This window comes from Sceloporus occidentalis, unplaced genomic scaffold, assembly GCF_023333645.1.
Source record: "Sceloporus occidentalis isolate IW3139 unplaced genomic scaffold, rSceOcc1.0.p SCAF_1, whole genome shotgun sequence".
NCBI classification, from domain to species: domain Eukaryota; kingdom Metazoa; phylum Chordata; class Lepidosauria; order Squamata; family Phrynosomatidae; genus Sceloporus; species Sceloporus occidentalis.
In genome coordinates this window covers 118,488,083-118,514,595 of record NW_028316981.1, presented here as the reverse complement: position 1 = coordinate 118,514,595, position 26,513 = coordinate 118,488,083, and the positions used below count along the sequence as shown (strand labels likewise).

Here is a 26,513-nt window from a genome sequence, read left to right as displayed (position 1 = left end):
CAAGAGACACTGTCTTACTGTGCTATTGTATTTAATGGGACTTGAATATCCACAGATTTTGGTATCCATGGGGAGTCCTGGAACCAAACCCCAGTGGATACCAAGGGCCCAATGTACTCATTCAGTGCTGAAAGTGGTGACCAGGGAAGCATCAAGCCACTTAAGAGTATTTTAGAGAGCATCAAGGTATCTTTCCCACATTAACATATGCAGGAAGCATTAATATATGATTAGCTGTTATACAATTTAGATATCACTATATGAAATAGCCATGAGATGCAGCACCATCTCAAGTTGATCCTGAAATCTGGAAACACCAGGTGCCTTAATGTATCAAAAGAGATAAACAATGCAAACAAGAGCAATACAGCTTTACTGTAACTGTGCCTGTGTACCATGACCATTACAAACCACAGTTGAATGTTCACCTGCTTCAGTATTTCTTCACTAACAATAAATCCAGAAACAGAGAAGGAAGTTTTTGCCATTGTCTTTGTACTAACATGCTAGTTATCTATATTTGTGTGTTGCGATTCTGTTGGGAGTAGTGATTTCAAAAAATAATTGACTGGAAATAATGACTACAAAAAGAAGTACACCAGGAAAAAGATCTGTATATTGCCATGCAAGAAGCAAAAACAAACCTTGCAACCTATATGAATAAGGGAGGGACCCAGAATATAGGTGGCATGTGGAGAAACATAATGAAATGAGGACACAATTTTTCATATTCCTGTTTCCTAAATACATTCTAAGAAGGAGTTTAAAGACATAGCTGTATTTGTTTGAAAGATCAGTATGCTAAAGTATCTTGTAGCACTTCTGTGACTGAAAGAAAGAAGCTGGGAGCATGAGCTTTTGTAAACCTGAGTCTACATCCTCAAGTGCATGAGGGCAGGGAATTTTTTAATCATATGAGTGTTCACAGCCTGTAATCGTATAACATCTAGATACAGGTTTATCTTACTGAACATTCTATTTTTTCTAAGTCTTGGATAAATGAATTCAAATTGAAAGGAGGAAGGAAGGGCAATGAAAAAGAAAAAATGTAGCAGCGCCCTTAAGACTAACTTGTTTTTATTTTCACATGAGTGGGGAAATAAACCCACTTCTTTGGGTGTAGTACAGTGATACTAAATGTTCTTGATGTAAAGCATATTTACAGAGTTCTGTAAAAGGAGCCAGAAAGAAAGATCTGGGTCCTATTACATTCTATTTCATTCCCACAACAGTATAAATAGGCTTTATACCTGAGCATTTATTATCAGTCTGTACTACATCCAAAGAAGAGGGTTTATATCCATGAAAGCTCATGCCAAAATAAAACCATTTAGTTTTAAAGGTGCTGACATGTTTCTTTTTCTTCCTCCTTCCAGTGGTGCAAGAGACTAACATGGCTACTTTGATATCAAACAGGTTTAACAGGCACAAATTTTTGGCATACTTATTCCACTCTTGGTCAAGTTTCCTCTTCCAGCTTATCAGCAGGCTTTGAACAGAGTTTTTTCTCCCCTTGCACTCCATTTGGACCAGTTTTGCTGCAGTCCATATCCTATCATAGTGCTTGAAGCAAGTGCAGGAAGCCAGGATGCTGCAAGTGTGGTTGACAGTACTCACTTATTCATAGTAGCTATCTGTGGCCAAGCAAAGCTGGAAAATAACAGCCCTGGGCTAAGATCTGTGGTTCAGTCCATAAAGAATGGCATGAATGGATAGGAAACCTTCACCTGCCATAAGAAGTCCACTGCAGAGTTCTGATGATCATCTACTGATCACCAGGTCTGTGGCAGTACTTCACTGCCAAGGCCCATTGCACAGGGCTCTTTTTTAAAAGTGTCAAGTGTGCAAGTACCTCTTTATAGATTTTCTCCATTTCTTTTTGAGAGGAGAGTGCCTTAGCTTGAAGGAGGAAGGGAGTCCTTGCTGAAGAGACTTGTACCAATATCTGCTTAAGTGCATTGGTCCAGTTCTTGAGCTTACCAGGTGGGCCCCTGTATAGGCTTTTGGCAGTGCTATTGTCGCTGTTGCAATAAGAGTCTGTATCACCAGGTAGGTGCCTCTTCTGGAAAAAAGACTGCTACAGTTACAGGAATTGTGCAAAGAAGCACTTCAGGAAGTTGGTTCTAAGAAGGGTTGCTAAATTCCAGATTCTCTAAAAGATTTTTGTGCCTGTAGGAAAAACAAAAATACAGCTTGAACCTTAACAGACTTGCCTCTTACTTATGTACATCATACATTTTCTCATATCTTATTGAATACCAGTAAATCCTTTACGGTAGACAACTAGAAGGGTGATTAATACTTTGTAAATCTTCTAAGGAAATTACGTTTTCCCCCCAAACTGGATCTACTGTGACTACAAAAGCTCCCTCCCCCAGCTAAACTTAACTTTGCAGCTTTAATGCACCTAATGGAAAATGTGATGGGTTATTTTCAAGGAATTAGGCCACTGAATTATTTGATTCAGGCTCACCTGCAGCTGAAACCGTGATGTTCTGGCTCAAGTCAATAAAAGTAAAATAATAGGCTCAGCACACATTATAAACCAGCTCACCTCCAGTTCAAATGACAGAATTTAAGAGGCACACTTTTTACACTGACCATTTGTATAGTGAGATTTATCCTGGTCTGCCTGTGGTCCTGAAGGCATCACTAGCCCAGATACATTAAGACTACACCTACCAGGCACAGAGTCTGCCCAAGCACTGTAGCTTTGGACAGTACTCTCTGTACAGGCATCCCTTTCTTTTTGACAGCTCGATTATGGATGTTATACTGTTTCAACAAATCTAAATTATAGTCATATACTGCACACACACACACCCCTGCTCTTTCAAACAATGCTGTTGCTTTTTTTAGAGGTTAACTCAGCTGGGTTTTTTTCTTCTTCTCTCAGTCAACTTGGTGCCATCTAGTGTTCAGTATTGCATTTTGCAAGCTTTAAAAAAGTTCCACTTTCCAACTAATTCTACATTTTTGACAGCTCTCCAGTACCTAACCAGTCAGATAAGCAGGGGATTCCTGTAGTACACAGTAGTGCTGTTCTCCACTTTGTGTCACCTACTATGGGAACTACAAACATTTAGCTCTGTCACCTCATCCCCCATCAAGATTGGTGTTTATAGCTGTTCAGCTGAACAGGCCTCTACTTTTCTTGTATTTCTCTTATTTCTTGCCTCAGTTTTAGATTCACAGATGAATCATACCTTCAAAGATATTCCTTCTTCATTTTGTGTGTGTGTGTGTGTGTGTGTTTATTCTTGCACTGTTTATGAAAAGAACATTTAACAGACATTTTACATGGCTTCAGCCTTATTATGATATAATTTCACACTTTTCACACACATCCTTTTATATTTTGTAGATTCAGTCCCCTGTCAGAAAAAGAAAGCTGACAAATAGTCCAATCCTTCCCAAATGTTTCCCAAAGAAGAGGGCAAGTATGTGTGCTTTCAGTTTATTTCCAGTATCTGGTGATCCATAGGCCAACCTATCACAGGGTTTTTGTGGCAAGCTTTGTCCAGTGCTCAAACCATTAAACCACGCTGGTTCCTTCACTGAACACCATACAAAGCCAAAATATGTAAATCTGTTCAGACAATCAGTTTTCTTTCATATTCACATTTGAGTGAAGCCAGTGAGTATACCACATATTGGTATTTTCTTGTTTTGGCTGAGCCATTAGTTTGAACAGGTAACCTGAGCACTCCCATCCCCTGGTGGTCTAGTTTAAATTGAACAGGATTTTTGGTAAGTGAATCTGGAAAAATAAAGCTTCATTCCAGTTTTAGGTTCAAATTTGGCTCAACTCCAGAATTATTTTTAGAGAGATTTTGAGGAGCAACTGCAGAAACTGTGGTCATTCTCAGAGCCAAGATGGTGGTGCCATGAGACTGCAAGCCAGCTAATAAGTTCACTAGGGGAGAATGATTGTCTGTACAGAAACCAAACTCTCTCCACTGTTTCCTCTTACCCGCAATGTGTTAGATCCTGTTGTGGAGCTGAAGTCTGAATATTTGTCACTGCTATGGCTTTTGTTAGGTTTGTCCCGGCAGAACCAGCGGGCATAGTCGTCACGTACCTATAAAGAGAAGGCAGGGTTGATTTCTGTGTACAGGCAAAGCTCATTTAACAAACCTGCTGACAGGGAAGCTAGTTTTTACAAAACATTTTTACACCTGCACAGGCCTGGATCCTCCTTGTTCTCTGTCTTGTTGTAAGTTTTTAGGCGCATCGACATTTGGGGAAGATGACAAAGAAGGACTCAAGAAACACAGACTTTGGGTGTTGCATTCCAGCAGGTTATCCAAATTAAACAATGCAATAAAGCTTGAGCTGTGAAAGAATGGTTATTCTTTTCATATTCTGCCTCTGGTACCAAATTTTCTGTTAAAAAAACATGCTCACTAGGAACACATCTACTTTGTTAACTATGCTTCCAATTATCTTTAAGGTGTTGACATTTCTGTACAAATAATATTCCATGGCGAGACATTTGTAGGTTGCGACTTGTAGATTTCCTATTCTAGATACAACACTATTAAATAACAAACCTGGAGTGCAATCCTATGCATGTGTACTCAGAAGTAAGTCCCAATAAGTTTAATGGGGATTTTACTGCAAAGAAAGAGAACACAGAATTGCAGGCTTAAACACAGTCCTCTCATCCATTTGCCATTCCCACACTGCACGTACCTGTTTCTTGAGCAAACAATGCAGGAGAAAAATGAATAGCCCCTGCAGACTGTTGAGGATGGTGAAGATATAAGACATGACAAGGGTGTGGTCGCTGAACTGAAACATGCCAAAGATCCAGGTGGTGCCCAAAATGCAGAGCTGGGCAATGGCTGTGATTGTGAGCACCCTGGAGAAAAAAAGGATCAGAAAACAGATCATACTGCTTGAGTCATGATTCCTGGCTTTACAGGAAACAGTGAGGACTAGGTTCAGAGCATCAGCTAAAGAGAAACTGCTATAGCAGATGGCCCCAAATAGCAACACATTATTTTTTCATTAATTCTCCTCCAAAATAATATCAAGGTGGAGTTTTGAAACAATCATATTCTCTCCATTAATCAAACTATTTATTGTTGCACCATTGCTATAGGGAAGGGAGGCTTTCCATGTTATTAGTGTTTGACCTCTTACAACTCCATAGAGACCACTGTCACCTTGACAGCTTACCTTTGCTTTTTCAATTTGCTCATGTCGGGATTGATGTCAGCAAATTTCTCAGTAAGCCTCCAAACAGTAACCACAAAGACAATGGCATTGACCTGTGCAGAAAGGGTGGGACATGGGTACCAGTAAGATTCTGAGGGGAGCCAGGGTGGTGTATTGGTTTGACTGTTGGACTAGAAGCTAGAGACTAGAGCTTGAGTCCCTGGGGAGCCACAGAAACCCACTAGGTGACCTTAGGCAAGTCACACTTTCTCAGTCTCTGAGGAAACAAACCATACCAAGAAAACCCCATGACAGGTTCATCACCATAAATCAGAAATGACTTGAAGGCACACAACAACAACAGGTTCTGAGATGAAAACTAGCCTCAGGCCACTGTCCACATTTATTTTCTATTTTCTTATGGGGGACAAAGATAATATACAGATTGTTCAATAAATAAATAACATATGGAGAAAGAAGAGATTCAGGTGTGTTACGAATCATGGAAGAGAGTTACTTGGAAGATTTGTGTATTCCATTTCCAATTAAATAAGCAGACATCAAAATGTCCCCCAACAAATCTTTTTTACATTTCAATATATTTTAATCCCAGTTTAAAGATGTGCAAATGAAAAGTTGGTCTTCAACACCAAAATCCAAATGGCACTGAGAGTTGGTGGAGTTGAGAGTCAGCAGAGTTCTGCCTCACCTTCAAATCACTTCCCTATACTGACAGAATGGGAGCTGATAGCCCAGCATCAAAAGAAGCAGAGAAGACAGTAGGACTGGAGCCCCTGTACAGAAAGGGTGGATTTGGAAACATCATACAAGGGGCATAGCCAGCAAACTGGCAGTGAAATGAACTGAGGGAACTCGCAGCAGTAGACAGAGAACTACCCCCAAAGACTGAATCAATATAAACTATCCATTACAGCTGTCTTCACAAAAGTTAGACTGGAAAGGAACTTGATAAAGAGATCAGAGAGTATCTATAAGGTGGCTTCTAACAAAGAGGGCTGAAGAAATTGGTCTGTATGTATATTAGGCTTTACCATGATGATGAATGAGACTGGTCCTAAAAAGCTCCATAGAAACCCATCATTTCTTTCAAGCCAGCACCTGTGGGGAAAGGAAGAGAATGATTTTTTTTTTTACAGATACAGTACTAGAATCTACATGCCTTCCCGTCCACCCAAGTTAGATATACAGTCGCCCCTCCAGATTCGCTGACTTTGAATTTCTGCGGATGGGAAGCCAGGAGGGACAAAATGGCATGTGTGTCCATGACTCGCGTGCAGGAGTGTGCAGCCATTAAAAACAACAGGGCTTCAATATTTGTAGTTTTTCTGATTCACTGGGGGGGGGGGGGGGCTGGAACGGATCCCCCACTAATCGGAAGGTACGCCTGTACTTTCATGTTCCCTCATAAATGCTCCGTCCTTTCACATATGAGCTCAGCTGGAGAGAGAATGCTCACTCCTAAGCATGCAGGCTGGGGAGCTGTGCAACAGTGGCTGTGTCAGTGACTGCTTACTAATTTAGAATGGGAACTATATATTTGTCTGTATATTGTCTGTATATTGCTACAGCAATATACACAACTTTCTTTTTTCAAGTAGAAAAGTATGAAACAAGCATTTATGAAAAATTACTGGCAAGCCAGCCGGTTGTTCACCTTTCTATTCTGGATGTGGTAGTCAAGGTTCTGATGCACAAGTACCCTGCAGATCCCAAGAGTATCCTCCCAAATCCCACCACTCACTCTTTGCTTCCATAGCCCTTGCTGTTGATGGCAGCGGAGATGCCCACCACGATGGCTGGTAGTCCATATCCTGCAAGGTAGATGTGCCGGTGCTTGAGGCTGTGAGTTTTGAAAACTTGAACCACCATCAGGTAGAGCTCCACACCCTCCAGCAGCATCCAGCAGAAGACAGACAAGAAGAAGTAATGCAGGAGCCCAGCCACTATGGCACATGCAGTCTGGAAAGAGAAACAGGACCAGGAAGAGAGTCTGAAGGAACTACTGGCTAAAAACTTTTGCACAAATTTCTTAAACTCTTAAATCTCTTAAACTGCTGCAGAGCGTTAGGGACATGTGGTCCTCCAGATGCTGAATGGCAGCTTCTCCCAGTCCATTCTTCCACAGCCTATTCTTCCTCAAACCTGAAGGGTTTGTTTGCAGAGTGCACACAGATATGAGATGACTCTCCTCCTACAGCATCAAGCAACTCTTCAGCACTCTCTAGTGAAATAGATACTGCAGACTGACACTGCAGTATTGTACTTTGCTATATGGCCAATATGGCTACTCTTGGATGTTTTCTGGATGTGAAGATGCTGCATTTTAGAGGCAACAGGGGAATTTTAATGAGGAGGCCAATGGACTGGGACTTCAGTGTTTGAAGTTTCTACCTCCAACAATAGCACTTAGCATTTTAATTTATATACTGCTTCATAGTGAACTAAGCATTCTCTAAGCAGTTGACAATCTGTAAGCCAATTGCCCCCAACAAGCTGGGTACTCGTTTTATCAACCTATGAAAGGATGGAAGACTGGTTCAACCTAAATCCCTGTGGGATCAAACTCACAATGTTGTGGCTGCAATACTGGGATTTAACCATTGCACCACCAGGGCTCCCAATAAAAGTGCAACATTTTTTAAAAAAATTGGGGCCGCATTTGGCATGTTTTACTTAAATGTTTTCCTAATGCAAAAGCATGAAGTCTTCTTGAGAAATTCAATATTCTCTGCCTAACAAAGGGTCTGCTAGCCTCACAATGGACAGAGGCAATTTGGATCAAAAAGTAAGTATCTTTTTGTGTTGCTAATGGAATTTACATTTCCCCCCCTGGATTTTAAGATGCTTTGTCTCCCAGTACACACATGACCAGGAGGAGGAGTGGCCTGCTTGCCTGGACAACCCTCCATATCATCTTAACTGAGAACAACATCTTGACAAAATGCAGTCTTGTGACTAACATAATTTCCCCCGCTCCTGTGTGACTTTTAACATCTTTCTTTGATGAAGAAGACAGCAGAGCTTTGAAAGCTTGCAACTTGTATTTTGTGAATTTTGGTAGGATCAATAAAGCTATCACTTTTTTGTGGATTTTGGGTGCTGACAGTACATAACTGCCATTTTAGCAAAAGTTTATCTAGCTCAGTTGTGCACATGGGTTTGGACACAACGAGGAAGCAAAAAGCAGAGGTGGCACATTCCTCTTTGCATACACAACAGAAAATGCTCAAAGTGGAAATGTAAAACAATAAGAATTGTGAGGCACCCCTGGCTCCCTTTGCTTCAAGGCAATGTCCAAAGCCTTTCTTAAACTAGGGGGGTGTTCTCACTTGTGATTTAAAACGAATTTAAATACAGCGGTTCATTTTAAAGCGATTCAAAATACAGCGAGTGTTATCCTGCTTTTCAATTTGCTTTATTTGTATTGTTCCCATTTACTTAACGTTTTATTTTAATTCGCTGTAATTGACTCTGTTTTGTCCCCATTCAAGGATGAATCGGTGTATATTTAAACTGGTTTTGTTACTTTTTTGTTCACATTCACTTGTTTCGGCTGTCAATCAAAGCGACATCATCATGACATCACGTTAATTCGGAGTAACATACACCGATGTAGCCTGTACCTGTGTCCCCACTACCTGGCCGTTTTTAATTCGTTATAAATTTTGCAGTTGTTTTTTTTTTAAAAGAGCCAATCAGGAGGTGCTTATTCATCCTCTTTTGTGTCTCCCCATATTAACTGCCATAACTCAGTGCTAGGGAATCCTGGGAATAGTAGTTTATTATGGCACCAGCACTCTCTGGCAGAGGAGGATAAATGTCTCACAAACACAACAAACACAACCATCCCATAGTTCCTCTGGAAAGAGCCTTGGTAGCCCCAAATTCGCTTTGGCTGCCCCATGGGGAGAGAATCTTTGGGGAAGATTGCTTCCAGGGCTGTCAGGAGAGCCATGAAGTGGGGATATGTCCTGCAAAACCCATCCCATAGTTCCTCTGGAAAGAGCCTCGGTAGCCCCACATTCGCTTTGACTGCCCCATGGGGAGAGAATCTTTGGGGAAGATTGCTCCCAGGGCTGTCAGGAAAGCCATGAAGAGGGGATATGTCCTGCAAAACCCATCCCATAGTTCCTCTGGAAAGAGCCTCGGTAGCCCCAAATTCGCTTTGGTTGCCCCATGGGGAGAGAATCTTTGGGGAAGATTGCTCCCAGGGCTGTCAGGAGAGCCTTGAAGTGGGGATATGTCCTGCAAAACCCATCCCATAGTTCCTCCAAAGGCCATCTGCTGCTCAGGCAGAGGTGAAAAAGAAAAAAAGAATAGTTAAAAATGGTGTTCAATGGCTCTCCTCACACATCAGTCTATGAAAGAGGAGCAGAGGGGAGGCTGCAATCCATCGGAGGAAAGGCTATTATGTGAATGGAAGAAAATGGCGCTGGCGATGCAGAAAGAAACCAAAGAGGGTGACACCCCCAGGCCAGCCCATCGCGCTCCGCTCCTCCCATCCAGTTGACTCGATTCAGAGGCCGAAACGTTCCTATTTAAATACTCCGAATTCTATCCCGAATCAAGGAAAAATTGTAGGTTCGACCCTTCTATTTTTTTAACCCGGATTATATGCCATTAACACGGATTAAATAAAAATCCGCTTTACGATTCGGATTTTAGTGGGAACGATTGCGGGTTACTCTGGAACTGTTCTAGAGTTAATTTGGTTTCTAATAGGAACGCTATACCTTGGATTCGATTTGTAACACGGAGTATAAGCCAGTGAGAACACCCCCAATGTGTTGCTGCAGCTTACAATCTGCTGTAGCCACCAGTTCCTCAGTCCTTTCTAGATACACTGCCATCCTGAAAGATGTCTATGCAATTCTGTCAGCTGCAACTGTACTCTACGGATGCCACCTTAGAGCCTGCCATGGTTGATGCCTTTCGTCAGAAGCTGGGTGTTTATCCTATTAGTACAAAGGGTACAGAAAAATCCTGGAGTTCTGTTCATCGTTCCTCCAAGCTGTTTCCTCTAAAATGCCTCCCCACTAAGTGCATTTTAATGGTGCACCCCAGGTAATTACCATGTTGCTATGGTTCCCAGCTCCCAGCAGGAAGATGACGTAGGCAGCAAAGAGTGCCAGGCACAGGTGCAGGTGGATGGTGGTGCGGATGCCTCGGATGGTGCGACAGAACAGGAAGGTGAGGATGGAGAAGAAGAGGCAGACCAGAGAGATGACGAGTCCAATTTTGGTGATGATATCCAGGCCCCAATTCTGCCACAAGGACAAATGGTTAAGGCATGCCAATGTAAGCCATATCTTAGCAGAAGGTTGGTCATAATCAGCTTGCAAAAGAATCTCCCAGGAGTAGACTCAGGGAATCAAGAGCTGAAAGGTCTGACTATAACTCCAGTCCCCACAATTGCTAGGAGATAACTATGGCTATGGGAGAAGGCAGTACGGAAGTCAGGGTTTTGTTCCTGGGAAACTTTGATGGGACTTCTATTCCAACAGCTGACTAGTAGGGCTTAAGCGATATGCTGAGCCCTCAATTCCTAGGCTGAATATGATGAAGCATTCCCTGCCCTTTGGGCAGTCCACTTTGATTATGCCACTTTCCATGACTGACTAGCTTCATGGGCTCCAAGAGATGCCCGATTAAGCTCATGGCTGACTTTACCAGGTCTGTCAAAAAGCCCTTCCTCACTGACATGCATCCACTATTCATGACCCCAGAACAGCATTTTAAAGAAGAAACATGTATCCCTCCTTGCAGAACAAGCTCATTAAATGCTCCTTCAAATATTATACTTGCACAGAAATGAATCACACAACTTATTTTTCACACATATGCCAAAAATATTTCCAGACAGGAAGTCATGCATCACATATGCAGAGAAACTACACAGCCACCAAAGCAGTGCAGAATACAGGCTAGAGTCTACCAAACCATATGCTAAATACAACTTGTTAGTCTGCAAGGGGCCAATAGACTCCTTTGTTGCTTTTGTTGCCAAAGACTAACGTGGTTGCTCCTTGGGAAATCAAGGCAATCATGTGTACGCTTTTGTCATATCCTTACACCTTCTGGAAAAGTTTCTTTTTCAGACCAGTGTGGGGGAATTAATTAGCTGAGGTCCAAAAAAGTAACTTCTCCAAGCTCTACTTCCTTGTAATGTCTGATCTCATTCCCTGCTTCTGCTAGAGATCATAATCTCTCAGACTTGTGTCAAAACTTTTAATCCATGCTTCTCAGGTTATCTGTGGTTAGGAACTGGCAGTTCTCCTCCCCCATCCCTCACTGTGCCAGGGTCTGGCATCCTATTTATGCCCATTGGCTACAACCATTTCTTTCTTTCCTGGAAACTCACAAGGAGCTAGTACCAGTCTGTGGAACACCACTTTGAGTAGCACCATTTTACAGGAGAGTTCCTTTCTGGTCAACTCAGTACCAACAGTCAATGGGAAAGTAAAGAAGCACCAATCCGTCCTACTGTCCCCTTGGAGGCTCACCTCCACATCATAGAAGGCCATGAGAACTGCAAAGCTGGTCAGATGTGTGCACTGGCAGTGCGTACTTGTAGCTGTGCTGGAATTCAAGCGGGTACAGCCTTCTTCAGACCACAGGCCACCATTGTTGACAGGCTTCCAGAAAGTGCAAATCACCTTTGACTCCTTTGACTTATAGGGGAAAATAAACAATCTCAGGCTGGAGGTTTTGAGGTAGCTGAAGGTGTCAGAGAAGGGGAGCAGGATTCATGCTTAGTTGCTCCTTATAAAAAAAAAGGTAGAAAAACATACTGGGCATATGTGTACACAGAAAGTGGGGAAGGAGAGATGAAGTCTAGAAAAAGTTAATCTTCTAGACTACAGTTGCATCAAAGACTGCCTATGTCACCCAGAAGGTTCTAGGAGCTGTAGTCCAATCAAGCAATTTTGCCATTCTCTGGGAAGGGCTGGCCTCATCATCCCTAATGTGGATCACTAAGACAGGTGACCACCTAGGACATTTCTTCCTTGTGAAAAAGGGCAAGGTTGCAGTGGTAGAAATGGTACAGTGAGAATATGAGTTACTCACCGGTTGTTCATGGTTGAAGGTGATATTAACAGGGGAGGTCAACAGCTCAGTCTCATTGTGACCTACAAAAGCAGCTGTCACCAGGGACAGTACTTTGTAGCTGGGCTTGCCCACCATCTGTGCCCACTGTGGTGATTTTTCAAATTGCTCCCATTCTTTCCCTTCAATGTCAGCATCAAAAAGCACAGACTCCAAGCCCTGGTATGTGAGCAGGCCAACCATATTGAAGGCTGAAAAGATGAAAGTCAGCAATTCAGTGGCTCCCTAAGAACTGGGGCTTGCATGATAGAACATAAAAACCTGGGGGCCATTCACACTATGCAATTATAGTGCTATGATTCCACTTTGATTGCCATGGTCCTGTCCTATGGAGTCCTGGGGTTTGTAGTTTGATTGGGGCACCAGAGGAGCTAAATGTCTCTTTCTAAACTGTTAATCCCTGGATTCCATGGGATGTAACCATACCAGTTAAAGTGGAATCATAGTGCTATAATTCTGTAGTGTGAACAGGTTCCTGCTCTATTGTGCAGGAGCCTCTCCCCTTATAAGTGATTTTTTTAAAAAAAAATTCAGGAACTGTTTCATACTGGGGATGGAGAACATTTAGAAAGGTGAATCCCACCCCACTGTTTTGGTTCAGCCCATTCTACTATATTGCAGTGCTGAATGCTACACAGGCTTCGGAAAAATATTAATGAAGACAGACCTTATGTGGTTCTTAAGAACATAAGTGCCATCTTTCTGGACCAGACTGCAATCCTATTAAGGCATTCAACAGGCACTGAGGTGGAAAGGGAAACACTGCTCACCCCCAACAACTGCTGGCATGCACAACAGCTCAGATGTCCAGTCTCACAAGTAACCAGACTCCCTCTCCCACCTGAAGAGAAGGAGCAGGAGAAAAAAGAGCAGCGTGGTGGCACTGAAGGCAGCACTTCCAAACCTCCCCCATCACATGAGGAGGAGGAGTGGAGGATGAAGAATCAAGGGACAGCAACCACACTAGTCCTAGCCTCAAGAAGGAGGTGGTGGAGGATGGTGAGTGACTATTTTTTGAATGCCCTGCTTTCTGAGAGCAAAGACAGGGGGAGTGCAGATTTCCTTGCTGCACAGGCAATTTTTTCCAGTTTCCCTCCTAGAATCCCTGCTGACCCACACCCTTGTGCAACTCAATGCATTGTTGTTGTTGTATGCCTTCAAGTTGTTTCCAATGTATGGAAACCCTCAGGTAAACCTATCACAGAGTTTTCTGGGGTTCAGAGCTTGTGACTTGCCCAAGGTCACCCAGTGGATTTCCATGGCCAAGTAGGAAATCAAATCCTGATCTCCAGAGTCATGATCCAACACTCAAAACCACTATATCACACTGGCTCTCAGTGCATACCGCCCCCAGTCCCACCCACTCCTCTTCTGTTCTGACTTTCTTCAGACCTTGGCAAAGATATTTTTGGATTGTAACTCCCATATTCCTAAAAGTAACTTTTCCAAGCTTCATAAAAGCAGTTCTGAAGAAGACTGCTAGATTTGCTTGAATGTGAGCATGTCTTTCTGTGTGATAGTATGCGGGGGTGGGGGTGGGGACAATCTCTACCTTGGTGTTCTTTGTCAGTAGCTATCTATTCACTACTTTTCTTTTACACCCTTCATTGAGTACCTGATATTTTAGTTTTTCCAACACATACTTCCCAAGCCAGCTTCAGAGGGAAATGCTCCCAAGCCTCTCTCTCGCCTTACACACATCGGTACCTTGACATCGGGGGAGCTGTTCCATTACAGCAGATGTGGGCAAGTCATGGCCCAGGCCCAGTTTTGGGACTTAGGAAGAGACAAGCAGGTAAAAATGGTGAGAGTGGAAACCAGAGAAAGAGGCGACCAAACCAGATGAGAGTGAAGGAAGAAGGGTGGGGAGGGCTCCAGGTGTTCATACCCCTGGCAAGAACATCTAGATCCCATGGACACACTCTGGGTGGAGAGGAAAGAGGTTGTGGGGGAAGGAAGGGAAAGGCAGAAAGAAAATGAGAGAAAAGGGTGGCAGAGGGAGAGGAAAGGAGGACTGACTGCACCTATTTGGGGATCCAGCCTCCTCCACTGTCAGCATGCAAAGTCTCAAGAGGTTAACAATAACAATAGGTTCTGCCCCCTTGCTTTACACCAAAAATCCAGCCTTGAAGCTCTGTCCCAAGAGAGAAGCTCTGCCTCTGCCCCTTTGTGCGCCCTTCCTAGATATTCCTGGCTGCTGAAAGCACTATGCTGCAGCTTATGGCTGTGCCCAAATGCCCCTCCTTTGCAACAGGAAAGGCTTCTTTACCTTCCTCTCCTTTGCTTGCCGCTTCCCAGTTTAGCTCCATGTGTGTCTTACTTTGCAACAGCTGGGCTGGGCTCCAGTTCTGACTCCCAGCTCCTCTGATCTCCATAGCCAGCTCTGGAATGAAAAGGGAACAAAACAAAACAAAACCTCAGGCCAAGGTTAACAGTGAGCCCAAAAAGGGCTGGGGGCAGCACCCCTGGATCAAGTATCACCCTTTACAAGATTCTGTGGTTTCTCCATTATGGTCTCTTCTATAATGGGAGGAATTCTATATGCAATAACTTAGAGCTTTGTTGTTGTGTGCCTTCAAGTCACATCCAATTTATGGTGACCCTAAAATGAACCTATAATGGGGTTTTCTTGGAAAGTTTCTTCAGAGGGGGTTTGTCTGCCACTGCCATCTTCTGAGGCTGAGAGAGTGTGACTTGCTCAATGTCACCCAGTGGGTTTACATGGCTGAGCTGGGATTTGAACCCTGGTGTACAGGGTCACAGTCCAATGTTCAGACCACTACACCATGTTAGGGAGTTTAAAAAACATCAACACCAGAATTATTTCCAGTCTACCAGTATTAGGCTCCCATCCCCTCACTGACAGTGATATGCATAAGGTAGCTGTTGCAGTAATGAAGTTTTTGCCCCGTTTCTGCCAGCAGAAAAGCTTAAGATCCCCTTGTCCACTCACCTGTGGCTTTGCTGGACATAGTACTGAGTCCACTGGGAAGGATGAATGCCAAATGTCTGAGGAAGTCCTCTACTAATTTCATCATCTCAGATGCCATATGGTGCCTTTGTTCCTTGCTCATAGTTTCCATTTTACTTATTAAATCATCCAATAGAGCCAGAAGTCCCTGCAGTGGAGGATAAGATGTCACTAGTGCTCAAATGAGAAACTACACCACATAGTCCAATTGCTCAGGCTCAAAAAAAGGTGTTATGGGGAAGGCATATTCCCTGCAATTAACAGTTTTCTCCCCACATGGAGGTTTTCAAAGGAATACATGACTCAGCAATCAGATTTGCCCATTTAATCCATGCTTATTTTCCAATGATCAGTCACAAACCAAAGCAATTTGAATGCAAGGTACATAGCTGAGGACAAGACATGCTATGTCAAACAGACATTTTTTTTTACAATTTGAGGGAGCAGCGCTTCTAAATACATGCTAGTCATATTTCGCATGATTCTCGGGCACCCCAGAAAAATACTGACTCTAATTTGTCACCTGTCATCAGAATTCCTGAGAATGAAAACCAGCCTTTGTGAGCAGAGAGAGTGTGTGAAATTAAAAGATAGGTTGGTTCTTGAGTATATGGAAGTGTTTGGTGCTGCTTTGAGACAATGCACTGCAGTGTAAACTCTGTCTCTGGGGCAATTAGGGCTGAGAGGGTGAATGGTGCAAGAATGCTAATAACAAAAGTACTATTCAGTTTGTGTGCTCACACCTGCCTCAGAACCTTTCAGCTGAACTGTAATACCTTCTTCTTCTGTTAAAAGAAAGCCGTTTTCAGCTTTTCTGATGGCAAAGAAAACCAAATGGAGGCAAGGTGAGAATTAGGAAATAGTTTGTACGGTAGCACTCTAATCAAAGCACAGTTACTTGGAAGTAGACCCCATCACTTTCAGCTATATTTACAACCTTATAAGCTTTTTTAGGACTGCACCCAAAAAATGTTTAACAATTGTAAACTATGAATAGCCTGTAGATAGTGATCTCATTGCTCTTGCATTTGGAACAAAATGTGCATTTTAAATTTCCAATGAGAGGAAAAGAAACTGTATTACAGGCACCTTGGCTTCTTGTGTGGTTACAATAGGTTGCAACTGTAATTTATATCTGAATGTTAAAAGATCTGTTAACAGAGCCCTGCCTGAAGCGCTTTGCCTGACAGAAGAAGATATGTATAAATAGAAAGATCACACACTGTTGCATCCATAGGTATAGTACCGTATGTCCCTACACCTTCCTGATAACCATATGTGTTATGCACATGTTCTGAGTTATTGGCCCATCAGGTTTCTGCATTACAAGAAATATGAGATGCTGTTTAAAACAATGGCGCACATTTTGGTTACAGTTCACTTTTTAAATAAGTGTGCGTCTCTGTGTGTGTCCTTCTGTCATTTTATGAACAAATTTCTGACAATTGTCTTTAATAGTAATGTATATATTAACTAATATTTAAGTTTTTCCTGCTGAAATGCATTGAGCTTCTATGGTTTTTGACTCCCGGCTCCATCATCATCCCAAACCCCTAGAGACAGTATTTATCACAGCTGTGCTTGATCAAATTCAGCCCAGTAATCAGACTTGAACTTGCCAAAATTGTACAAATGCAATTCTTTGTGCTGACAGATGGAAAAATCTGTAAATCTAGACACAGTGAAAGGTGGGTTTTGGGGGGAGAGGGTACAGGACGCAAATGAAAAATAGCTGAGGCAGGGTATTAAGGGGGATGTTGTTGTCATGTTCTTCCAAGTCCTTTTTGACTTATGGTGAGCCTAAGGCAAACCTATCATAGGATTTTCTTGGCAAGTTTCTTCAAGGGTCTAAATATCTTAAAGGCACTAGGTCCCACCAGATCTTGGAAACAAAGGAGGATCAGCCCTGGATAGGAAGCCACCAAGAAATACCAGGTGCTGTAGGTTATATTTCAGAGGAAGGAACTGGCAAAACTACCTCTGAATGTTCATCTACGAAAGCCCTATGAAATTCATGGGGTCCCCATAAGTCAAAAGGCAACTTGAAAGTGTGCACACACATACACACACATCAGTGAAAGGTGGATCAAAGCAGTGTGTGTGTAAGAAACAGAAAAACTTTACATGTCTAATAGTAAACTTTGTAACTGTATTTTTTAAAAAAAACTTATAATAATCGTGGTTTTAAATACCATTCTTATTGGACCCTTTACTGAACCTTCTTCACTGGAAAGCAGCCAGCTGAATTGCAACTATTTCTAATGGTGCTAACACAACTTTTAAGTCCTGAATGCTTCAGATGCAAATTACTTTGCTGTGGTATGGAAAGTATAACTGGGTGCTTTGTAATGTATCTTTCTGCCATTTACTTTATAGAGGCAGGAAACAGGGATGGAAAACTTCCACTTCAAGTGCTACATTCAAATTCTCCAGTTCAGTCCAAGCGCTTGACACCATAGATGTGTGTGTTCCTGGCCAACGCACAAGCTTTTCCTCCTTTTATGTCTGCTCATTGTTCAGAGGTAACAGACAGGAGACTATTTAAAGTCCAGTATAGTTTTGCATGGACACAAGCTCTAGTGTGCATCCCAGGAAATTGATGATTCGAACTGTATGATAGGCAACATGCATTATGGGGACATACCATAGGAATGCTGTTGGATACAGCTCACTGCTGTGTGTTTTTCCAACCTGAACTACATGATGTCCTTTTTCTCTTAAAATGAGTGTATGTGTGTTTGTGTTTGTGCGTGTGGAAGGACTGTGACAGCAGGGGGGAACACACAGAGCAGGGGAACGACCTAGCTAGAAGGTGCCACCTGCTGGCCTCTGTCCCTGCAGATTTTAATGAGCAGCACATTCTTCTAATCCTAGCAGCTCTGACCTTTGGAACAAAAGCCTTTGTGAGTGAATAGAGAGAAGAAACAAAGTCGCAAGGTGAAACATACCTTCAGAAGCTCCTCTCCCTTCCCAGAAGTATGCCTACTCAGAGATGAACTGTAGAGACTTCTCAACTGTGTTATAAAGTTACAGAGGAAAATCTGCAAAACAATTCCCCCAAACCTCCATTGGGTGGAGATGGAGGGGTGAGAAGATGAGAGTAAGAATGGTCTCAGCTGTACTTGTTTAAAAGCCTAAGGGACAAATCAGATGGGACGCTAACCAATTCTTTAGCCCTGGCATGCTAATTTTTTTAAAAAAAGCAAACAGTGAGGGAAGCTGATCTGCACTGGGACCACAGCACTAGAGAGAAGACCTTTAGGGCTTGGTTCTCACCATGGTCCTAATCCAAATTCCACCATCACATCCCGTTCCGCCATTGTTCACAATGGAAGGAAAGATGTGAAGGGATGGTACTGTGGGCTGAACAACAGGAAAGGGGGTGTAGGAATCATGGAGAGTTGAACTTGAAATGAAAATGCCTGGCTGTTGTCCAGTTATATGCACAGAAGACCCAGTTACAACTATTTTGTGCTGAAATATTTAATAGGGAAACTCAAAACAGTTCCTATGTTCTACAACAGTAATTTAAAGATTCCTATTTTCAGTAAGCTGAAAGCTTGTTTTCTGGGAAGCCAAGTTTGTGAATATTTTGCTTCCGTTGCTACATAACACAGAGATGAACTGTAATGCATCATTTGAGGCAGACAGCCTTTGGATTGCTAGTGTACTACAGGCAGCTTCCACAGCTCAGAAAAGAGATAATAATCTTTTAGTGGGAAATTTCAAGAAAACAAGTTCTAATCAGCTGTACATGATTTTCAAGCTATCTGATGTGGGACACCAACAAGTTTTTTGTCCCTTAATGTGCTACGGGCCTGTACCATATGGCTGCAACTCTTTCTTTTCTGGAATTTGCTGTGGACTGCCCTGGGCCACAGACCATGACTTTGAGTAGCACTGCTTTACAGAACAAATAAAGCAGGGCTGTGCCTATTTTCTAGAAGTGAGCAGCATAAATACAGAGAGTATATATAAATTTTATATATCTTTAGCAAAATAGAGCATGCACGAACTTAGCAACTTGAGAATCTCAACAAGTTTCCAGTCTTCTAAATTGCAAAACAAAATTATTTACATTACCCCTGTACGAAACATCCTGTACTAGTGCAGGATTCCCACTACAGTACTTATCCCACAAACCTTTCCACAGATGTAATGGGCCCTTGCAGAGTGGAGATCCCTCTATCCCAGCTTGACAGCTCTTGTGCCACTTCCTATGACCCCCAGCCAACCTTAGCTGGAGCTTAGCACTGCACCCTTAACCTATGCCATGATTTTTATTTGGTCTTGAATCATAGAAACATAGAGTTGGAAGAGACCGCAAGGGCCATCCAGTCCAACCCTCTGCCATGCAGGAACTCTAAATCAAAGCATCCCCGACAGATATCTCTGAGCTCCAGTGTTTGGGACTCACCTGTCCATTTGAGCAATTATTCCTTGAAGGTATTGGAATGCTGATTGCTATGGAAATAAAACATAAAGCAATCAGAAAGTATTAGCCCATTTTTCTTTTAAGAGCATTATTCTTGCCTTAAAAAAAAAAAACAAACAGCCAAAGCACTTTACATTTTTCTTAATCTGGAATACCCACAACAGCTCCAGCAGTTCCTTTCTGAGCAGGAATAACAGAATATGGAGGAATTAGCATGACACATATAAGATTTACCATGGACCAGTGGCTCAAAGGCTGCATTCTGATGTGGGGTATTTGGGTTCAAGAAGTCCTACATTAGATCTATTAGGGGAGGGGAATGAGATGGTTTGTGCCTCTGATTAGAAACTCCTTGATTACATATACAGATTCACCTGCATATGAACTTTTCAGGATGTTGAGGAAGGAGGCAGTGCCTCTTGTGCAATACTCCTTGTGCTAGTGTGCAACACCAACTGGAGGCTCCCAGGTATAGCTCCATCCCACACCGATTCCTGTGGCATTTGCACCTAGTCACATTCTGGCTGACCTTGAGCATCTGGGGGTGAAGTAAAAGCCTTGTGCTGGTAGTGAAGGCTGCACGTCCTTCTCCAGGTGCTCAGGGACAGCCAAAATCTCACCAGGTGCAGCCCTGCATCCAAACAGTAATCACCTGTAATTCCCCACCACAACCATGAGCTGCCATTGAGCATCCAGGGAGGTGGGAGGAAGAGGAATGGCTTTTGCCCCTGGATGGTGCTGTAGGTACACTCAGCCATATGCAGGTTTTTAAATTCTAAGAGAACCAGCTGCAAATCTGCACTAAGCCATATAGTGTTCTTTACTTGACTTCTGTGTAGTCACTCTCATCCTAACCTGGATGTTGTGAGAACACAATGAGGAGGGGATGATGCATTCAGCTGTGAGTTCTTTTGCAAAAGCAAGATAAAAATCTTTTGTTCTCTGCAATTTGAAAATTATTTTCATATTTTAATGATATGCATCTGTATTAAGATGTCAAATTTAGACTACAACAATTCAGGACCACTTGCACATGCTGTTTTCATAACATTTCATATGCTAACCACAGCTCTGGAGGCTTTTTTTCTCCAAAGTTTTACATGATTCAGAGGTAGGAACAGAATCAAATATTTTTAAGCACCAAGAAGGCCTGGGAGCTGTGTCAGAATTTAGGAACATTACCTTTTTAAGAGTATAATACCTGAATCCCCTAGTCAACATGGCTACTGGCCATGCTGACTGAGAAATTCTGGGAGCTGTAATCCAAAAATTAACTTTTCACAAAGTCTAATTTCTGTGTAGTGCAGTAAGGTCTCACTCTGATGGTGAGTGAGCACTGCCACATACATTTTTGGATTGTAGGAAGTGTGCTGGCAAAGTGCACCTTTCTTTGGGATACCCACGGAGGGACCCAATGACATCAGCCAACTGCCCAGGCCTGCTTATACAGCTCCCCCAGTTTCCCCCATATAGACCAATACAGACCCAAAATTGCCTGGACTTTAGGTGCATGGGAAAACAGGGCTCCTAATCCAAGAACAATCTGAATGAAGCAGAAGCAGAGGGGGGTTAATTGTTGTTAGTCACTCAAACTGGAAGAGGAAGCTGTCAAACCAGAATTCCAGGGGAGTGGAAACTAGCTGCTCCTGTGGAGATGAACCTTCAATGGTGGTTGTAAGAGAAATAACACACCTGGGTAGCCTAGTTAGATGTAGCCTGAGCAGCAAATGATCACTGTTAACACATCTGGAATCAAATTGTCTTTGCATGCAGGGAGCCATTGAAACAAGCCAGTTGAGGTAAGCATTTTTGGTTTATTGAGGAAATCAATAGAACGTTTCCTACTCTTTTCTGTCTTGTGTAGATTTAATTTTATTAGAACATTTGTGAACCAAATAGCCGTGTGAGATAAAAGGAAGCAGAGGAAGTCAATGAATGTGCCTGTTATTCTAGATCGAGTAGCTTGCATGTAAATATCGATGCACACTCATGGCTTTAAACCCCAGGTTTACATTTATTATTCTGCACAGCCTTCTGCAGTTAGACTCCTACCTTTAGAACATCCCCCCAACACACTTTTACAACCTTCTCCATCAGAATTTACCTTTGCATTTTACTGCATTTTTGCCTCCATGGACAGCATCATTATATTCAAATTGCCCTGTTGGACATATACACTGGTATTTCCCTGGGTAGTTTTCGCACTTGGCAGTTTGATCACAAGGGCTTTTAATACACTCATCTATATCTGAAAACAGAAAGGAGAAAAATAAAAAGAAGCATGAGACTTAAGAAATCTGAAAAGAGAAGATGAGGTGTGTATGTAACTGTGTATGCACAGACATCTTTACAAGCATACAGATATGCAAGGGCGCACAGAGGAAAAATTATCTGTTTGTAGAGTGGTGGCATCTTTGCATAGATGGTAATAGAACAGAAATGTACATGTGAATATGAATTAACTAAGATGTGGGGAAAGCTATTCTGCAAAGTTCTGTGTGACATTTTGCTCATTCTTCAACAAATACATGTGGCACATTCTTATTAATTGCAACTGGGATAAATTATATGTCATAAATAATCCTTTCATTAAGGTTGACAGCCACAAGGGGAAGACCACTTGAAGCTGAACAGAAAAATCACTCTGGCATAGTAGTCTTTCAGCAGTGTATGAGTGAGCTGGAGAGCCACAGGGAAGGAGGGGGGTCCCCTTCTCTTCTTAACTGGAAACTTCTCCACGTGCCTATAAGGATTTCTCACTGCTTGCATCAAATCCTCTCATAGAACAGAAATAGAAAGCTCTTGCACATGTAGATTTCTAACTAAAGATTTATTTCAAACCTGTTCACAAATAAATCTTTATTCAAATTCAGATTAATCTCAGATACAGCTTTCCATAATTAATTATAGTGAACTGATAAGAACAACTTAATACTGCCTAACAGGTTAAGCACCAAGAAGTAAATCCTATACTTCACAACACCCCAGTATTGTGGGCCAATATTGGGTTAGGGAGATAATATCCACATACAGATGGCTGTATCCAGACAGCTCCTAGCACTAATGTATCTTCTACTATAAACTACAAGCAGAATTATAAATGACTTTCCACACCAATGGGGCACATGGACCCTTTTCCATGTGTTGTTGGCCTAGAGCAACTCAAGGATGAGACATCTCCAAGCTTCTCTGTCCCCAACTTCTCTGCTCAGCTCCTGCAGGCTCAGGCTCATGTTTTCCCTGCTCATGTCTAACCATCTGGCATGTAGTTTTCCTCTCTTTCTACAGCCTTCCACCTTTCCTACAGTCATTACTTTTTCTAATTATTCATTTCTCTTTCTACATGATGTGACCAAAATATGACAACCTCAGTTTAGTCATTTTAGCTTACAGAGAGGTTTGAGGTTTGATCTGTTCTAGAATCCATTTGATTGTCTTCTTGGCCATCCACGGTATCCTCAGCACTCTTCTCCAGTACCACATTTCAAATAAGTTTATTTTGGCACGTTATAGAGGGGCCTAAAAGTGCGTGCTCCACATGTGCTAGGGTTAGAAAGGAGTGTCCTTTCCGGACGCTCCCAACCCTAGCACGCGCAGAGCGCGCACAAAATGGCGGCGGCCATTCCACATGGCCACCGCCATTACAACATCACGACCGCGCTGCCTCCAAATGAGGCGGCGCGGATGTGATGTCCTTGCGCCGTGCGAGGGTGCTTAGAGTGCCCTTTACACGGCGTAAGAAGGAGCTCCGAAACAGAGCTCCTTCTGGAGTTTGCGTTGCTGGCGTAGCCTTCAGATGGCTGTGCCAGCGGCACACAGGAGAAAGGGGCCAAGCGGCCCCTTTCTCCTCCTCCCCGCTGCCGTGGGGTGTCCTTGGGGCTTAAAGCCCCAAGGACACGCCTTTCTAGGCCGTGGGGAAGCAGCCTTTTGCCGCTTCCCTGTGACCTAGAAAGCGGCGGATCGGGGCCTTGGAGGCTGCCGGTCTGGCAGCTGAGGCTCCGATAGAGCGGGGAAAGGGGCGGGTGCAGGCCGCCCCAAACGGGCGGTCTGTAACCCGCCTTTCTTCCATTCAGTTTTTTTCACTGTCCAACTTTTGCATCCATACATGGTGATAGGGAATACAATGGCTTGGACTATCTTCACTGTAGTGTTCAGAGTTAAAACTTTACACTTTATGATCTTGTCAGTTTCTTTCATAGCTGTCCTTCCCAAAAGTAGCCCTCTTCTAATTTCTTGACTAAAGTCTCCATTCTGATCAATATCAGTCATGTGAACCCTTTGACTATTACAGTTTTCTCATTCTCTGGGGTGAATTCTTGCAGGTCTTCTGTGGTCATTTTTTTTAACTTTCAGCATGAATCTGACCATGGCACTTTCCTCCTTGACCTTCTTAAGTAACTGCTCCAGATCTTCATTTGTTTCTGCTAGCAGTTTTATGTTATCTGCATATCTTAGGTTGTTAATATTCCTTCCCTTCTTCATTCCTCCTGCTTCTAAATCTAGGTCTGCTCTTCATAGGATGTTTTCTGCATAAAGATTAAATAGATAGGGTGATAGTATGGAGCCTTAACCCCCTTTACTAATGTTGTGGCAGTCCCATTCCTCTTAGCGCAAGCCATAGCTTTTCATGGTCTATGCCAGGGGTCGGCAAACTACAGCCCGCGGGCAACATCCAGCCCGCCATGGCCTTGGGACCGGCCCCTGCCTGGTCCTGCCGCCGCCCCCGCCGCAGCTGGGTTGACCGCTCTGAGGGCAGAGGGGGCGGAGAGGGAGGCTGTGTGCCGCCCTCCCCCGCCCTCTCAGCGCCCCCCCCCGCGCTGCCTCCTCCTCCTCCTCCCCCTCGAGGAGGAGGAAGAGGAGGCGGCGCTTGGTCCGCTCTGAGGGCAGAGAGGGAGGCCGTGCGCCGCCCTCTCCGCCCTCCCCCGCCCTCTCCGCACGCCCCCGTGCTGCCTCCTCCTCCTCCCCCTCGCGGAGGAGGAAGAGGAGGCAGCGCTTGGGCCGCTCTGAGGGTGGAGGGGGCGGAGAAGGAGGCTGTGTGCTGCCCTCTCCGCCCTCCCCTGCCCTCTCAGCACGCCCCTGCGCTGCTTCCTCCTCCTCCTCCCCCTCGCGGAGGAGGAAGAGGAGGCAGCGCTTGGGCCGCTCTGAGGGCAGAGAGGGAGGCTGTACGCCGCTCTCTCCGCCCTCCCCTGCCCTCTCAGCGTGCCTCCGCGCTGCCTCCTCCTCCTCCCCCTCGCGGAGGAGGAAGAGCAGGGCACTGGGGCCTGGGGCGGAGAGGGGAAAGGGCAGGCTGCGCCCAGCCTCCCCTTTCCCCTCCCCGCCCTCAGAGCATGGCCCCACCTCCTCCACCCCGCCCCCAGAGGGGAGGAGAAGAAGGAAGGGAGGGGAGAGGAGGAGGGAAAAGGAAGAAGAGGAGGGAACAGGAGGAGGAGGAGGAGGAGGAGGAGGTGAGTGGCTAGAGAGGCCTCAAGGGTTTTGGGGGGGGGTGCTTTTAATGCTAACAAGTCTCCCTTGTTTTGACGACGACGACGATGATGATGATGATATGAGTCAGCTTGAGAGGCATGCAGGCACTGTTTCAGAAGCCGAGAGAGTGTGACTTTCCAAAGTGCCTTTTGTGTGTGTTTTTGGTTCTGAGGTATGGCCAGTGTAAATTGCTGTGATTTTTACAAACTCATGCGCAGTGAAGAAAAACCAAAGCCCCTTGACCAAGTACACACTTCCGAGAAGTATAGTTGGTGCAAGAAACCTGAAACAGCAAATCCACTTCTTGTGAAACCACCTGGACATGTTCAATATATGCATAGCCATGTTAAACCATGTTCAGTGTGAAACCCAAAGAGTTTGGTTCTGCAATAAGCCTCTGATTAAATATGCAAGAGATTGCCATGTTAAGTAAAGCCATGTGAAATGCCCAAATGTGCTTAGTGTGTGTTTTGGAATTGTGTGTGTGTGTGTATGGAGGGGGGGTGTGTTTGGCCAGAAAGGGAAGTACATTTCTGCCATCTGTCTAGGAATAATGCCCAAATGTCCTCCATTTTGATCATGCCTAAGAAACATACATTTATATTAACATTTTTTAAAAATCATCAAATTTTTCCCATGTCCTCCATTTTAAAAAATGTGTCCTACATTCAAAAATGGTGTCCTATATTATTTAATTATTTATTTTTGGCTTCCCCCCCTCCCCCCGTTGTCTGGAGGACACCAACCTGGCCCCCGGCTCAAAAAGGTTGCCTACCCCTGGTCTATGCAGTCAAATGTTTTGCTGTAGTCAACAAAACACATGCAGATTTTTTTCTGGAATTCTGTGGTATTTTTGCAATATAATCCTTAGTGCCTCTTCCTTTCTTGAATCCAGCTTGCACCTATGGGGTTTTATGCTCCATATATGGTAGGAGTCTTTGCTGTAGAATTGAGAGCATGACTTTGTTTACATGGGAAATTAGTGCAATGGTTCTGTAGTTGCTGCAATCCTTTGTGTCTCCTTTTTTATGGATATATATACTGATCGCGTCCAATCACTGGGCCACTGCTGCTTTGTTTTCCATATTTGAAAGCAGATTTTACTTAAAATTAAGCTTCACTTTGTCTCTGTAGTTCTATTGGTATGTCATCTGTTCCTGGTGATTTGTTATTTCCTACTGCTTTGAGAGCATCTTTTACTTTACTTTCCAAAATTAGGGTTCATCTTCATATGTTTCTTCTTCCTATGTGTCATTCAATTTTTCACATTTTTTGTATAGCTCTTCTTTGTATTGTTTCCATCTTTTTAAAAAAGTGTGTAGGCTTTCACACCAGAAGTGTAAACAACCAGTG

At 43.5% G+C, this 26,513-nt stretch overlaps 1 protein-coding gene across 1 annotated transcript in view; it reads right to left on the bottom strand.

Annotated features, from left to right (window-relative positions):
* Window positions 1-594: 594 nt before the first annotated feature.
* ADGRE5 (adhesion G protein-coupled receptor E5) overlaps window positions 595-26,513 on the bottom strand; it is an 82,523-nt gene continuing 56,604 nt past the window's right edge. Inside the window, exons 5-18 of the mRNA XM_089533027.1 lie at window positions 21,802-21,945; window positions 19,680-19,726; window positions 18,211-18,303; window positions 15,245-15,410; window positions 14,561-14,674; window positions 12,253-12,482; window positions 11,688-11,855; window positions 10,257-10,448; window positions 6,926-7,143; window positions 6,216-6,282; window positions 5,185-5,276; window positions 4,696-4,864; window positions 3,974-4,081; window positions 595-2,169 (exon numbers count right to left, since the gene is read on the bottom strand). Coding sequence (XP_089389153.1) covers window positions 2,137-2,169; window positions 3,974-4,081; window positions 4,696-4,864; window positions 5,185-5,276; window positions 6,216-6,282; window positions 6,926-7,143; window positions 10,257-10,448; window positions 11,688-11,855; window positions 12,253-12,482; window positions 14,561-14,674; window positions 15,245-15,410; window positions 18,211-18,303; window positions 19,680-19,726; window positions 21,802-21,945 — 1,841 coding nt within the window. The 3' untranslated portion in view covers window positions 595-2,136. The remainder of the gene's footprint in view (window positions 2,170-3,973; window positions 4,082-4,695; window positions 4,865-5,184; window positions 5,277-6,215; window positions 6,283-6,925; window positions 7,144-10,256; window positions 10,449-11,687; window positions 11,856-12,252; window positions 12,483-14,560; window positions 14,675-15,244; window positions 15,411-18,210; window positions 18,304-19,679; window positions 19,727-21,801; window positions 21,946-26,513) is intronic.